Source organism: Etheostoma spectabile, chromosome 3, assembly GCF_008692095.1.
Source record: "Etheostoma spectabile isolate EspeVRDwgs_2016 chromosome 3, UIUC_Espe_1.0, whole genome shotgun sequence".
In the NCBI taxonomy this organism is placed as follows: Eukaryota; Metazoa; Chordata; class Actinopteri; order Perciformes; family Percidae; genus Etheostoma; species Etheostoma spectabile.
Window position 1 is genome coordinate 8,166,596 of NC_045735.1, and position 14,591 is coordinate 8,181,186.

General features: G+C 39.9%; 1 protein-coding gene across 2 annotated transcripts in view; it reads right to left on the reverse strand.

Annotated features, from left to right (window-relative positions):
* lsamp (limbic system associated membrane protein) overlaps positions 1-14,591 on the reverse strand; it is a 713,356-nt gene that overhangs the window by 463,023 nt on the left and 235,742 nt on the right. Inside the window, exon 1 of one of the 2 annotated variants that reach the window (XM_032503209.1) lies at positions 4,592-4,835. The exons of the other annotated variant lie outside the window; for it this stretch is intronic. Within the exon in view, the coding sequence (XP_032359100.1) occupies positions 4,592-4,655 (64 nt within the window). The 5' untranslated portion in view covers positions 4,656-4,835. Of the gene's footprint in view, positions 1-4,591; positions 4,836-14,591 lie in introns of those variants that run through there. 2 annotated transcript variants of the gene reach the window in all.

A 14,591-nucleotide genomic window follows, 5' to 3' on the forward strand; every position in this document is an offset into this window, starting at 1 on the left:
AACGGCTGCGGCCATGACTGACTGCTGAAAACACGAGGAACCCCGAGATCTCGCAAATTTATGTAGAACAGAACCACAAAACCAACAACAGTTTTTTTCCATCCAGAGGAGTAGTGCAGGGAAATCTGATCCGCCACGGTTTATTTTATTTTGAAAATTAAACTGATTTTTTATTTGTTTCTGTGCTCGACTTCCTGTCCTACACTATCTGCCGTGTGCTGAATTGCTGCGGAGCTCTCCGGCGTCCGGCAAAAATAAAAGGCCCTGCGTATGTTTTCCGGAGGGCTGCGGCTCGCCGGAGCTGGGACGGAGCCGTTCCGCAGCCGCTCCACAGTCTGTGGAAGTACACAGATTGACTTTAATGGAAACCTAATGCCTCCGCCACCGTTCTAGAGCGGATCCACAGTCATTACACATCCAGTGGAATTTGGGGGTTAGCCCAATTTGTAAAAAAAAAATATAGGAGGTGCCATTCAGCCAAAATATACAGAGATATGATTTTTAGTCCTGGGCTAGTAGAAGATCTCTAGCACAATATGGATGCACAATATGGATGTGAAAGCAGTTAAACATAAAGCTGTTCTAAATAGTGCATAGGCTATTTAGAACTGCTTTATTTGATAATAACATTTGTTTTGCTTAAAATCAACAAATAATTTTGATCAAAATAATCGTGTCAATCATTTTGGCCATAATCGTGCAGCCCTACAACCACATCACCAAAAAGCGCTTGGGTTGAATTTGTTTACAACAAAGACGGCTACCGCTAGAGAATTGAGATGTGTGGATTTTACCACCGCGTCTGTTATAGAAGATATTGACAGCGCATACATTTTAAAAGAAGAACAGTGAGACCTCAATCAAGGCATTTGGCGATCAGAAAGAGGTTTTTGTTCAACACATGTCACATACTCCATTGCTCTGATTGGTTGTAGGTCTATCCAGTTGAGTGCAGAGGTATTTGCTTTCCTGGTTTGGTTGAAACACACCCCATAATCACAACCCCCACCCTTTAAATTAAGCCTATGAGTTAACTCGATTTCACAAGTGAGAGTAAATCCAGAATCCTCCATATGGTGCACGTGCAGTTGTGCATAAGGTTAACTTCCGAGAGCAGCTGCTCCAGACTCTCGTTTAGCGCGACTCCAGTGAACTTTAGGTGAACCAAAGGTGTTCGCTCGTGTCGGTTTGCTGGTGTTGTGTGAACACAATCCAGGTTACTACAAAGAACCTCATTCACAACAAATAACTAAATCTTCGTTCTAATAAATTCAGTGAAATGGAAATCCACCAGCATGACACAGTATCAGTATAAGAGGCGTTTCCTTCAACAGGATTACCTGTTTGAATGAAGGATTAATAGAAACTGTATGTGTGGATGGGTTTAATGGGTGAACACTTAAATCAAACAAAAAAAGCTATAATCCTGTAATCCTATTATAGTCTCACCTCTGATTTGTATTGACTCTTACTGTACATAAAGAAACTAACATCCAGTAATTTATTTACTAGATGTTACAGAAAGCTAACCCATCCAGCACTGTGCTGTTTGCTGACTAAGCCACTCTAATGATGTAATGTGAATAAATTAAACATGTTTTAAAGCTTAAGAGAATTTGTTTTTGAGCCAAAAGTAATTATCCAGAATGGGTTGTAGAAAGGTGCAGACCTCTTCAGCTATCAACAAATAGTGATAGTTTCTGCCAGTAGCAAGAGAAGAAAACACAAAGAAGAACTTAAATCTCATTAGTCATAATCTAAAAGCCACCAACAGAGACAGAGGAAGTGGAGCACACAGTCTTCACCACTGATAAAAGGATGACGTTCTCTTCCTTGAATGACAAAAGAATACATAGTTTGTTTTATACGTTTATAATATCAAAGATTCCAAACTCACCAACAATCCCCAAAATGTGTCCAAATCATTGAATCGGAACTTTCACAGTAAGTTATCTGTTTATAGCTGCAGCCAGGGGAGGAGGATAAGGACATAAGGATATGTGCAAATGCATGCTGATCTCACAGATAATCAAAAACTGAAACTATTCCTTGTTCACACAGAGAAGCAACCTAATGTAAGAATGTGCATAAAATACAAAAAGCAATTTATTTTATATTTATTTGCTGTAGAGGAGAAAATTAATGAGAAACCAAACAAAGCCATGACAATAAATTGTAATCTATACTTTAGCAGCTGGCCTTGTTAGAGGGAGCCAGTGATCTAGCGGTGTGATTAAAACCAACGCTGAACAGCAGACAGTACAGACAAGTAGCTGAGCTGATTATCTACTTAATAATAAGAAGGCTCAAAGTTGCATCAAATGCCAAATTACTGTTTTCTAAGCCTGTTCACTCAGTCAGCATGTCAAAGTATATTTATGCTCACTGTTATTTCGGCTCACTTTTTCCATAATTGTATCATCTGTCTTTCTCTCCTGCTAATTGGTTGCACTTTGAAAAGCCAGCCGCAAACAAGGTCAACATCCAAATCAATGGAAGTCAGAGCAGACGACAAGTTTAAAAGAAGGTCTGCAGTGAGATGGTCATCACCGCTCCCCTCAGGGGAAACAATGGCTCAGCCACATTTACCATATTACTGTCAGTCATCTGTGCAGGCAGCAGGGAAAGGATTCCAGCAGAAATAGAAACCCCAAAAAAATTGCTTCAAATCACGACAGCCATAACATAAGAGGTGATGGAGGACAACGCAAAGTAAAGAAAGTGACGTGACTAGAGTCTAGTGAAAATTGGGAGAGGGCAGTTTACTGTACGTGTGAAGTGACAACTCACAACTCATGGAGAAATGATTGGGTCTGACAAGTGGGAATCTTAACTATGGATATTTTATTCTGTTCTTTATGTTTCGAGCGAGTTCAGTCAGGTCTGTTCTGGTCCTGGTGTCTCTGAGGCATAGCTATAAATCAATTTCTCCTTAAGAACTCCATCATACCAACCATCCGTATACTCTGTGATGTGTGCGTGTGTGATTTGTAATAAAACAGCTTTTCCTCAGCAGCTCCGAATTTATGCTACTTACATTAAGAACAACTATGGCAATAAAAGGTATCTAAACAAAAAACGACAATGAATCCACTCCAGCAACTGTCTGCTCAGTAAGTTCATCAACCAACGTCTGGCTAAATATCAGATGACAGCTGAAGCTTTAAAGCTTGCTATAGAAGTTAACCAATGTATTTAGTTGCCAATTTTCTCTGGACATGTTGGTATTTCTTACCAGCTATGATAATTTATCAGCACTGTAATCTAAATGACTGTAAGTGAGCTGTTAGTTCATTTGTGAAGAACTATTTCCAGACACATTTCAAGCCAACAGAGATGGAGTGTTTGATGCTTAAAAAGACTATTAGTTGGAGTGTTTACTTTCATTCTGACAATAAATAGACTATTTTAATAGTCAAAGACAAATGCATGTCTATGGCCACACAAACACAAATAAACTTAAAACCCATGTTTGGTAACCTCATTAGCTAAATGAGCGAGTTTATCCAGTCATCTGGATAGTTTGTAGATAGACCGTTTAAGTTTCACAAGAGGTTTGAAAGTGACAAGCTTCTGTTTCCGGCACTGACCTTGAAGACCTAATAGTGTTTTCTCACTTAAACTGATTTCCTCATTAAGTTCAACTGAGCTGCTTCAGTTGCATGTGCAACATGCCCTGTTCCTTTCAGAGCTGCTGTACTTACAGACTGGAGAGCAACGTTACTTACTGCTGAAATCTTATCACAAAAGTAGACATGAGAGAAGAGATAAAAACTTTTTTTTTTTTAAAACTCCATCATCCTCGTCTCTTCATCCTACTCTACTACCTTCATATTTCCTGCTCGCAAAAGGTCACACTTCTGTTTTACACCATACATTGTTTCTTCCTTCTCCTTTCATTCACAGGTATCACCTCTCTCTCTGTCACACACACACACACACCTTGCCAGTGTAAGAGCAGTGCCAAAGACAATCCAACAGGTCAAGACTGATTAATCCAATGTATGGTGCAGACATCGTGGGCCAAAGTGATAAAGAGATATGTGGAGGTATTAAGGTATTTTATAATTTACAAAAGCTTACTGGCTTTAGTGCTATCACATTTGTGCACACACACACACACACACACACACACACACACACACACACACACACACCCATCATGCTATAATAACCGAACAGTGGACTTGACAGTCCAACAGCCTCCACATGTGTGTGCACTACTTTGAGAGGAGACTCTGCTGAAGCTGTCAGCTGTGCCATCCGCCTCTGAGGCTGCTCTCTTCTCCGTGTCACACACTGCTACTGTACATGGAGACTGCTGTCAGCTCAGCTCCACTCAGCACTAACTTTACGTGGAGCAAACAGAGCCCTACTGGAACGTCACAGGCTTCGCCACGAGGAGGTATCTCTGTCATGTCAGGTGTCTTCAGGGAGGGAAGTCACTTAACACAGCATGCCTTCAGAGTCGGCAGCAGCTGCACAGACGCACAATAAACATCCCGAGTAGCTGTAATTTCCCTCTCAACTCCGGTGTTTCCTAGTGGGAAACGTCAGGACATGAAATACAAAGAATGAAACGATCCCTTGCCTTGAAATCCAAATAGGAAAGCGACGCCGGGGATCCACACGGTGTGTATCCAGAAGTAAAGCATGGTGTCCTTTAACCAGGTGCAAAAGCTCCGCGCTCTTCCCGAAGAAGATCCGTCTCCGGTGGTTAATTTCCAGAAGAGAAAGCGCTGCTAATGAAGTCGAGCGGAGAAGAAATCCCAGTCTGACCGCCGCTGATGAACACAAGAGTGGAGACTCAGTCACTGCTGCGTGTGCTGCTTTCACACGGACAGTAGCGACCCCTACAGACTCTCAACTACTGTGTGTGTGTGTGTGTGTGTGTGTGTGTGTGTGTGTGTGTGTGTGGTGTGTGTGTGTGTGTGGGTGTGGTTGTGTGGGTGTGTGTGTGTGTGTGTGTGTGTGTGTGTGTGTGTGTGTGTGCGTGTGCGTACGTGTAACGTAGCATAGTAGCAAATATAGATGCCGTTAATAGGATCATTTGAGAGCTTCAAATAAATAGGCTTCCCTTTAGCAGTTGATATTTTATGCTACTTACAGTAGTAGCAAATAAGGCAAAAAAAAGGTTATGAACCCGCCCCTGCAACAAGCCAACTGTATGCTCAGTAGGTTCATCAAATCACCAAAATATGGCTAAATATCAGGCTTCAGCTGGAGCTTTAGAGCTTTCTGTACCATGTAATCACTGGCCCAATCCCAAAGTGAGCCTTGATGACTAAGGCCTAAAGACTCAAAGATTTAAGTGATCTCAGGTGCTAAGTGAGTGGGTGTGTGAAGCCACATGGGCTCGGCTAGATATAAATGGGATTAGGACAGCACTTCACAAGATCACATGTTTCCTTGGCAACATTTACTAACAAAGATGTTGCTGACACTTGCCGGTGTGGGACTTTTCATTTAAAGCCTGTTACTTTCCACATGGCCAACGTACAGGAGACAACTGCCTTCTTCCAAATCATATCTTGATATGGTCCAACCCCAGAGTCCGCACTCGCAGAATCACGGAATTTGGTGCACGTTCTCCCTCACAAATTTTGCAAGGGTTGTCCAACGTCAAATTTCAAAGGGCGTGACGGTTTCAGTACACACTTACCGAGTCCTTTCCGTGAGTTTGCATCGATGCAGACTTCACCAAAGGGAATTACCCACAGTTCAAAGAGTTGTGACGTTACCATAGTCCCTAGGGAAATCCGGAAATTACAAAGGTAGATTGGGCTAATGTATTTGGTTACACTGAGCATGCAGATGGAAAACTGCATGATTGGTTTGACAATTTTCTCTGGACATGTTCGTATTTCTTTCCAACTATGAAAATGTATCACCATTGCAATCTAAGTGACTGTAGCTGAGCCGTGTGTGTGTGTGTGTGTATGAATGTGTGGTCAGTATGTTTCTCCTAAAGCAGCATTTCATGGTTCAGCACTGACAGAGGACTAATCTGGACAAATCCAATACATTTCATTCAGAACCATAACCAGGATTTTTCCCATAAAGGCTCTCACTGTGTCTGCCTCTCAGCATGTTTACTGCTGGACGGCGGAGCCAATAGGATGCAAACCATATTTGCTAGTCAACAATGTATTTTTCTTCACTGTTTAACATTCACATTCAGGTGGTGTCAATAGTGAATATTCATGACTATAGGCTGGAGATATACCTTGTTCAAAAATATTTTCTCAGGCTAGTATGTAAAATACATGACTCACACAAAAAACATTACAAATAAAGACACGTTAATTAGATTTGATTTAACATGAAACAACATAAACTAGTCACAAGTATCTGCCTTTATAATTATAATGACATGAACTGAGGACAAAGGGTGAAGATGACAGCTCACATGGAATATTTGCACATTAAGAAAAGTTATATTTTTGTGTGAATAATATCAGCGCCCACATTTTCTACTTTTGACGTGTAATTAAAACATAAAAACTGTCTTCTCAGTGTAAAGTCGTTCCTGTGTATCTAGGAGCTGTGTAGTTTTGTATGTACCAATATCTGTTTAAGTTCAAAGTGAAGAGAGCGTAGTTGGTCTCACTGGAGAAAGCCAGTTATCTGTGTGCATACAAATGTGGCATTTTCCCCTAAAGAAATCCTGTCAGATTTATTACACTTTGTTCTCACATAGCCACAGAAGTTGTGGGTTGTTCTTTATGTTTAACTCCAGCTGCAGTGAGAGAATCTACATAAGAAACTTTGTTTTAAAATAGTAACATACTGTACTTCTATACTAAAAACTGATGGTGAGATTATATTTTCAAATGTGCCAACATTGAAGCTTTAGTAAGTGTCACATAAAAAAAAAAATATCTACGTCACTATTGTAGATATGAGACGGGATTTTATCTTAACACCACAAAATGAAATTATTGAATTATCTTCTGAGATTTTTATAATTGAGAAAATGGTTTAAAAATCAGTGTTAAGTCATGTAACATATGGATGTCTTTTTTTACTTTCCATCACAGCGACACCCCTGGTCAGTAAACAGCAGTTAGCAGCAATAGAAATGACATGTTCCATTGTTCAACTATCAATGTGAATGGCTGCACAAATGTTACTCATAGAGTTAAAATGATATTTTAAAGCTATAGTGTGTAGTTTCTCTCGCCCCCAGGAGGAATTCTAAATAATGACAACACTGTCGGCGCGTCCACATTATACAGCGTTATGTGTTCGCGCACACGCCCCCACCCCTCCTCCACGCAGTCGCTAGTAGCTAAGGAGGACACGTATAATTCAAACAAACATGATGGACTCTTCAGAAGATATGATTATCTTTACTCGATCTTCGGCACATAAAAGTCACCAGACGACACATTCTTCTGAACATAGCCATACTGAGAATTACAGTGAGAGTGGTGTGGAGTTGATAGTCTTAATTATCTTTGTACTCCTTGAATCCTTGAGGACTGATGATTGACACCTGAATCAGTTGATCCAGGTGTCAATCATCAATCCTCATTAGCCAATCCCCATATCCCAGCATGGGACATCTAGAAGCCATCACACAACTCATTTGGCAATGGCTTGAATGTCACGGATGTAAATCAATATCAAAAAGTAAATACACACTAAAGCTTTAATGCCTGTAATAATAAATTAAAGTGCACTTGTGTGTCCACCAGGTGCTTTCTATAATCTCCCAATAATAAAGCTTTGGCGTGGTAGGATTTTTTTCTGGCATTGTTGGTCAAAAATGTCATAATAACCTTTAAGCGTGTTGTAATTTAAGATGAGAGTAGACCATTACATCTCCTCTTGGCTCTGTTTTCAGGCTTCAGAAATATCTAGCCCGTGACGGGAGGCTTTGGCTAGGAACGGGTCATTTCAGCGAGAGAGTGTGTTCATGGCTGTACTGAGCATGCATATTCCCGTGTGACAGAGAGGGGAGAGGAAGAGCTGTAGGAAGAAGTCTCACTCCACTTCAAATCCTGACATTTGTTTGCTTTCTACCCACTGCAGCTTAAATTGGGCTTCACTTAGTTTTTGGATCTTTGCCCTCACACAGAAGGAACACTGTTGCTTGGAGATAGATTTTCATAGTAAATGTGTAGCTGTGTTCATTTGTGTTCTCAGCTTTGTTTCCTTTTAGTTGCCATCTGTGTTTAGCTTCCACCCACGAGACCTTATGGCACAGGTGGACTGTGTTTAGAGGGTTTATTTACATTCCCCACCTGTTTCTGTCACACTGCTCATTTGTATTTTAGGCTCAGAGGAGTTGAATATTGTTTTCATTATAACATGCCAGCAGCAACATAAACAAACCAAAGTTTAGATTGAATCCAATGCAATCGCAACAATGTGATACAAAATATATTTTGCTGTCAGAGACGTAAAACTGTGAGAGACACTCAAGTCTCTGTTTCATATTAAAGTCAAAATGCAAAAGTCATCAGTCAGGTGGATGAACTAAAAATGATTAATGCATACACACTGCATGCTGTCTTACATTATCCATGATGTCAGATACACGTGTGTCTGTGTGTGTGTGTGTGTGTGTTGTAAGATAGGATTCATAGTCACCTTTACATTGTTAGGGTTCTTCAAAGTCTAGTTAGTAACCGAGTCACAATGCCAATCACCAGTCTCAGCCACATCAGTTAATCCAGTGTAATCACAGACCATCTCACAGCCCACTGTGGGAAGTATGTATGAAAATCAGTTTGAATGATGGCCCCATGCAACAAACTGCATAAATATGCAAAGCTTCCAACAGACTGTTATGAGTAATAGTTTACAAAATACAAAAATATTGCCAATGTTGGAAAAAGACATTAAGATCACATGATGCAACGAACAAGGCAAATGCCCCAGTTTATTTCAGTCTATAATGTTGGACAGTTTATCCAGCTTTCACAGTTTTGCGTCAGTCATCACCCATGTAGGTGAAAACTTTTCCTTATTATATTCCCTCATTAAAGAGAAACATTCTGATTTATTTTACAGAGTGCAGGCCACTCATGTCTTATCATACTGAACACTGAGTTCAAAGCTCCTGACCTCTAAGTGTCTTGATTCATAATTTATTTTTCCAGCCCACAGTGTTTCTGTCCTCCAGCAAACCTTTGGATGTCACTATAAAAGACTACAGATAGTGTGGGTGAATTTGGGGCTGCGTTGACTGTGAGGAAAATATATGAAATCAGACGAAGGTAGGGAATAAGGAAACATATGGGAGTGTCAATTTGTCTTTTGTCCAGGATGCACTTTCAGATCATGTGAAATGTTACGTAGGCTTTACTTTAAAATGGATCAACCGTGCATCAGAGACAAAGATGATTAGAACAAAGAGATAAAAGAGACATAGAAAGGCAGAAGAGAGAGGCAGAAAATGAGGGAAGTAGAGACCACACAAAAAAGCACATAAATAAACCAGAACAGGTGAAAATGAAGTTAAATGGATCTGTGATGATTTACATTGAGACATCTGTGACTCTGTATCACTATGGCCCCCGTTACAGACTCTGAGCTTTGATTCTTCTTCCCCAAAGTGTCTTGATGAACGGGCCATCAATAAACCTGCTTTGATATTTGGAATAATAACAAAAGACTGACTGTATTTTGGTGTGTGTGTGTGTAAGTAGTGGTAATGCACCCACGTGTGTGTACAAGAAGATAAAAGCAGTGTTTTGCTTCTCTCTCTGGTTGAAAGTTGTAGACTGTTCCACTGTCCACACCCAGCATTACTGATAGGTGTAGTTGGGTGTGATCAGAATAGGCTCTGTTGAACCTGTAACCACAACTGTCTGTGATGTCACCAGGTCTTAACCCTCCAGTTGTCCTTGGGTCAATTTGACCCATTTTCAAAGTTCCTATATCAGAAATTTGGGTTTCATTTCAACTAAATTGTCACAAACTAACGTGGATAGTTCCCTAAAACCTTTTTTTTTACAAGTGAAATAATTGATCAGTTCATTACTTTCATTAAATGTGTGTGTTTTATACAATTTTATAGCATTTGAATTTTTTTTCTTACGAAATAAAGTTGAAAAAGCTTCAAAAGCCCAGACAAAAGTAACTAAAACATTGGGGGAAAGCAACAAAAGTGTCAAAAAAGACGACCAAAACGTTTCAATTTAAGATTTTTACCCAGAAAACCAAAACGTTGCATGGTCGGCAGGAAGACAACACAAGGGTTAAAGTCCACCTGTACTTCTGTATCACTTGGGGTCAGCAAAGAATCCTTCTCAGGGGGTGTTAAGTTACAACATATCACCAGAGTTCATCCATCCTCCCAGTCAGCACAATGGACAGAGACAGAGCAGCAGCAGAGCACAGACAGTGGTTCTCTGTGGAGACAGACCTGTCCAGAGAAGACTGATGTTCTCACTATGCTGATGAACAACAACGTAATATAATTACATAGCAATTGCATTTTTACTTTACTGCTGTGATTTAATTTATTCTGCATTAAGTAAACTACTTAATCACTGTTGCACAGTGCTTTAGCAGTTATCCATGTCACCAATATTTTCGTTCTGCTTAATTGTTGATAGCATTGTTAGTCTTTCATGTCATCTGTAACTGAGTTATTCTTGTATACTCATCATTTCAGGTCTATCCCATGTGTTCATATTGTTGTATATCACATTACTACTACTACTATAAAAAAAGGAAAGATTGATAGGTGGAATATGTATGCATGTACATTTTCAACTGTTCATTTTCATCTATTCTAAGGCTCTTCCACAGAAGGCTTAGTTTGAGGGAACCCAATCCCACAGTTGAGAATAGATCGGAATGTGTCAATCTATTAGAAGTGTCTTATAATGTCAAGTGTCAAATACAGAGTAGTTTGAAGGTAACACTGTACCACAGAAATAGATGAACGGACGTGTGTAAGGACAAGAAGAAAAGTATGACAGTGGAGTTATTCTGATGTTCATAGAGACACTTTGGGCACACATTCCTGTGCGTACTCATGGTTATCTCCCTTGTTCAATAACTGAATAAAGCTGCATTTAATCTAAATTCATTGGACTCGTCATGTGTGAAGTCTAGTCCATCATTTAAGGACATGATTCCCAGATATCAATTGTTATGCTCATTTTAAAATTTCAGTTTCTTTTTTCTCTGTACATTTTTTTAACCCTAGTTTTGGAATAATAATTCCCTGTGCACTACAATCCAGGACACAACTTCCTGGGATGGTTCAAACAAATAAATGTCTCTTTTAACACATATGCTCTATGTATGCTGTTTCTTTTCACCTACCAAAGAAGAGCTTGACCAGGACATAATGCAATCACAAATAGTTCACACTGCACATGTGTGAACAAAGGTACATTTACACATTAGTACATTTACTGGAGGAAAGATCATATTAAAGCTATTATTATGCATCCTTTGAGTAAAAATATTTACAGAATTCTAGTTGTCAGATTGCAATGACCCAAATGTTGGTTCCATCAGAGCAGGCCCGACCATTGCAGTGGTTGTAATATGTAGAGTCTGAAAGTGAAAGTTTCCTGCTTGACTTTCCATCCATAAAGTATCCGGATACACCTAGGAAAAGATTGCTATCGATCTGACTTCTAAATATGACACCACATTACACTGCACTCTGAGCTGTGACCTCCAGAAGTGGATAATTTACAGTAAAGTTGCAGATACTCTGTGGTACTTGTACTTTGATGCTAATGACTGTTGGAGCTCTACTTTCCTCTGCTGTTGGTCTCTGTCCTGAATAAAGAACTCCTTTGTCTATTTCTAGTGACTTCATCCCAGTGGTTTCCTTCACAGCAGACCCCCGGCTGATTACCTGTGACTCTGCGGAGAGCGTTGATTTATGACTGTTTTGCTCTGATTATACTTGAGCTTTCAGCTGGCATGCAAACGGGTGAATGCTTCCCCAAAGACTTGTTTGATAACAGTTTGCCTCTGACAGAGAGCCAAATGTACTCAGAGCAGAGCATCACGTTCTGGTTCAGAGCCAGTTAAAAGTGTGTTGGTCTCTGTCACGGGGTCTTTACTCCACAGAGAGAAATGGTTCTCATTGCTAAGAGAAGAATCTCTAAATACCCAGGTAGGGAGAAGAGAAGTGAGACTATATCTACAAAAGTAAAATGAATGAAGAGTTGATAGTAAAACAGGAATTAAGAAAATGATCTTTCAACTTCACTATTTTTTCCATTAGAATGATTCCTTTGCTATGAAAAGAGAGCCACCAGCTGCAGTCTCTCATTATAGATGAGTTAGAGGAGAAAGTAAGATGATCAACAGCCAGCTAAAAATAGGGGGAAAAACGGGATATTGTTTCAAGTGCTCTTGTCTTCGTTCAACCATCTGGAACAACAATAAATCAGGAAAAGAAAACAGCCGCTGAGGTGGTGGATCATCAATGCATAAATAACTCCATCATGAGCCCATATATCAATCATCGAGGTTCAGACAAAATGTTTAAAAACTTAAGAGGTGCCATGTCTTCATACAAAAGAAAAAAAGTCTTCATAGAGGATTTGATCCAATGCACTGGCCATGCAACCACACTGCCTTTGAGGACAGAATAAATGTCAGAGCATTCTTTCTGAGTTTCTCAAATGAATGTCAGAGAGAGTTAAGTTTGTGTGTATTTGCATTCAACATTCATGTAATCCTTGATTACATCTGTAGATTTTTGGGTCTGGTCTGCTGGCTCTCCTGTGGATTCTCTTGTTGAGTCTCTGTAGACTTGTTGGCTCATTTAAATCCACAATCTACTCTCCAGATCAACATCAAGCAAGTCTGTGTTTTTATTGATCTGCAACTATTGTATTTTACTTAATTCCGCCATTTAAAACCGCCATCATCAAAAACTGCCATATCTTACAACTGTGACTTACGTATACTGGTAAACGATTGCAACACATATGTGATAGCCATTATGAAGCACTCTTTTGTGTTACACTGCAAACATGAAGAAATAAAGAAAAATAGAAGAGAGGATACGTGGCCTCGTTCTCTGAAATGAGGTCTCTGTGTGCAGTCCTCTTTGTTATCTCTGTCTTCTGTTACTGAGACTTTAACAATTAACCTGACACTGCATAGGTTGAAATAACACAAATAGGTTGCAGCTGGTTACACACAACCCCATATGTTAGAAGGTTGGACAGAAAGCACATGTTGGATTTGAAAAAAAAAAGACCCAGGTAAATCTAAAGTGTACATTCCGGACACTAGTAGAGGTTAATGTGTGCAGCACAGCATTATTGTAAAGGTGTTGCAATGTTAAATGCAGCAGATTAAGAATCTTTCTCACCATATGAAGCTAGCAGAGAAGAATGTATATGATGTGATGGTGATCACATCTGTTCTGTCGATACAGAAGCACAGATTTGCTGCATGCTAATGACAGGGTAATTTTTCTCAAACTTAACTGCACTAACATATTTTTAATTGATATGACTGCCTCTCAGTATCTAACAGAGCTGAGGAACAGAATAGTGTATGGCCCATGTACTGCATCACTGGCTGCTGCCAGGTTTGACAAATCAAACTTGATGCATTCTCATGAACAGGTTCGTGTATCGTACGAAAATGTCTGCACACAAAGAAGTGTAGGAAGTGTATGAAGTTCAATGAAATTAAGAGATCGTCGGCTGGTCACATGATGCTGGCTACTAGAACCATGACGCTAAGCGGCAGTTGCTAGTTGTTTAAGCCACTACAGAGCTTTGTGATGCTGGCTACAGACCTGCCTTGTATCAGCGGTAGTTGTGGGTTCAGTTACCTGAAAATCTGTGACTTTGAGCTGGGTACAAAGCACCGCGAGCTGCCGCTCGTTTCATTGTAGTCCACAGAATATGAGTGTTTTGCCGCAACGAAAGTTGAGATTGGGCACCAAACTCCACTCTCTGTCTTAAGCGTTCTGTGTGTTAACAAATGACCACCTTCCTACGCGGTCCAGTTGCATCTTATACAGTGGGTGTCAATGTAGTGAATACAGCATAACAAACTTGGAATGCTCACAACTTACAGTGCTTAACTTTTCATAGCTGATTGAACAAATGGTTGATGAGGACATGCTGTACTCTGGCCTGTTGGTAAAGATGACATCACAATCTCTGTTGGTATTCAAGGTTTCACTAGCAGAGCTAAACTGACGCACGCAAACTGGAAGGAAAAATGGACGTGTACTTTAAGGCACAGCAGGAGTCCTTTTCCAATATTTACTGCTTTTAAGTACTCCAGACGTCAGTGAGATTTACTGTAAAATAGCAATCCCTCCACCAGCATAGAGTTACTGTAACAGTAGAACAGAGAAACCCATCCCTCATCCATCCTCTCTGTCTAATTCACATCCTGTAAGACCTTCTGCTTGTCAATAACTCGACCATCATAAATGATTATTCCTCTGCTAAATAGCAGTTATATTTCCAATCAACTCCATTGTGGAAAAATGCTGAAATTACTTGTTATGGAGAAAAGCTTCTCACAGAAAACTAAAGTATCTGTGACAAAGAGAAAGTGTGTGTGTGTGCAGCCCAGTCGTTATTTAATCTATTCATTTGTGTACAGGGACACAATTTTCTTTTCTT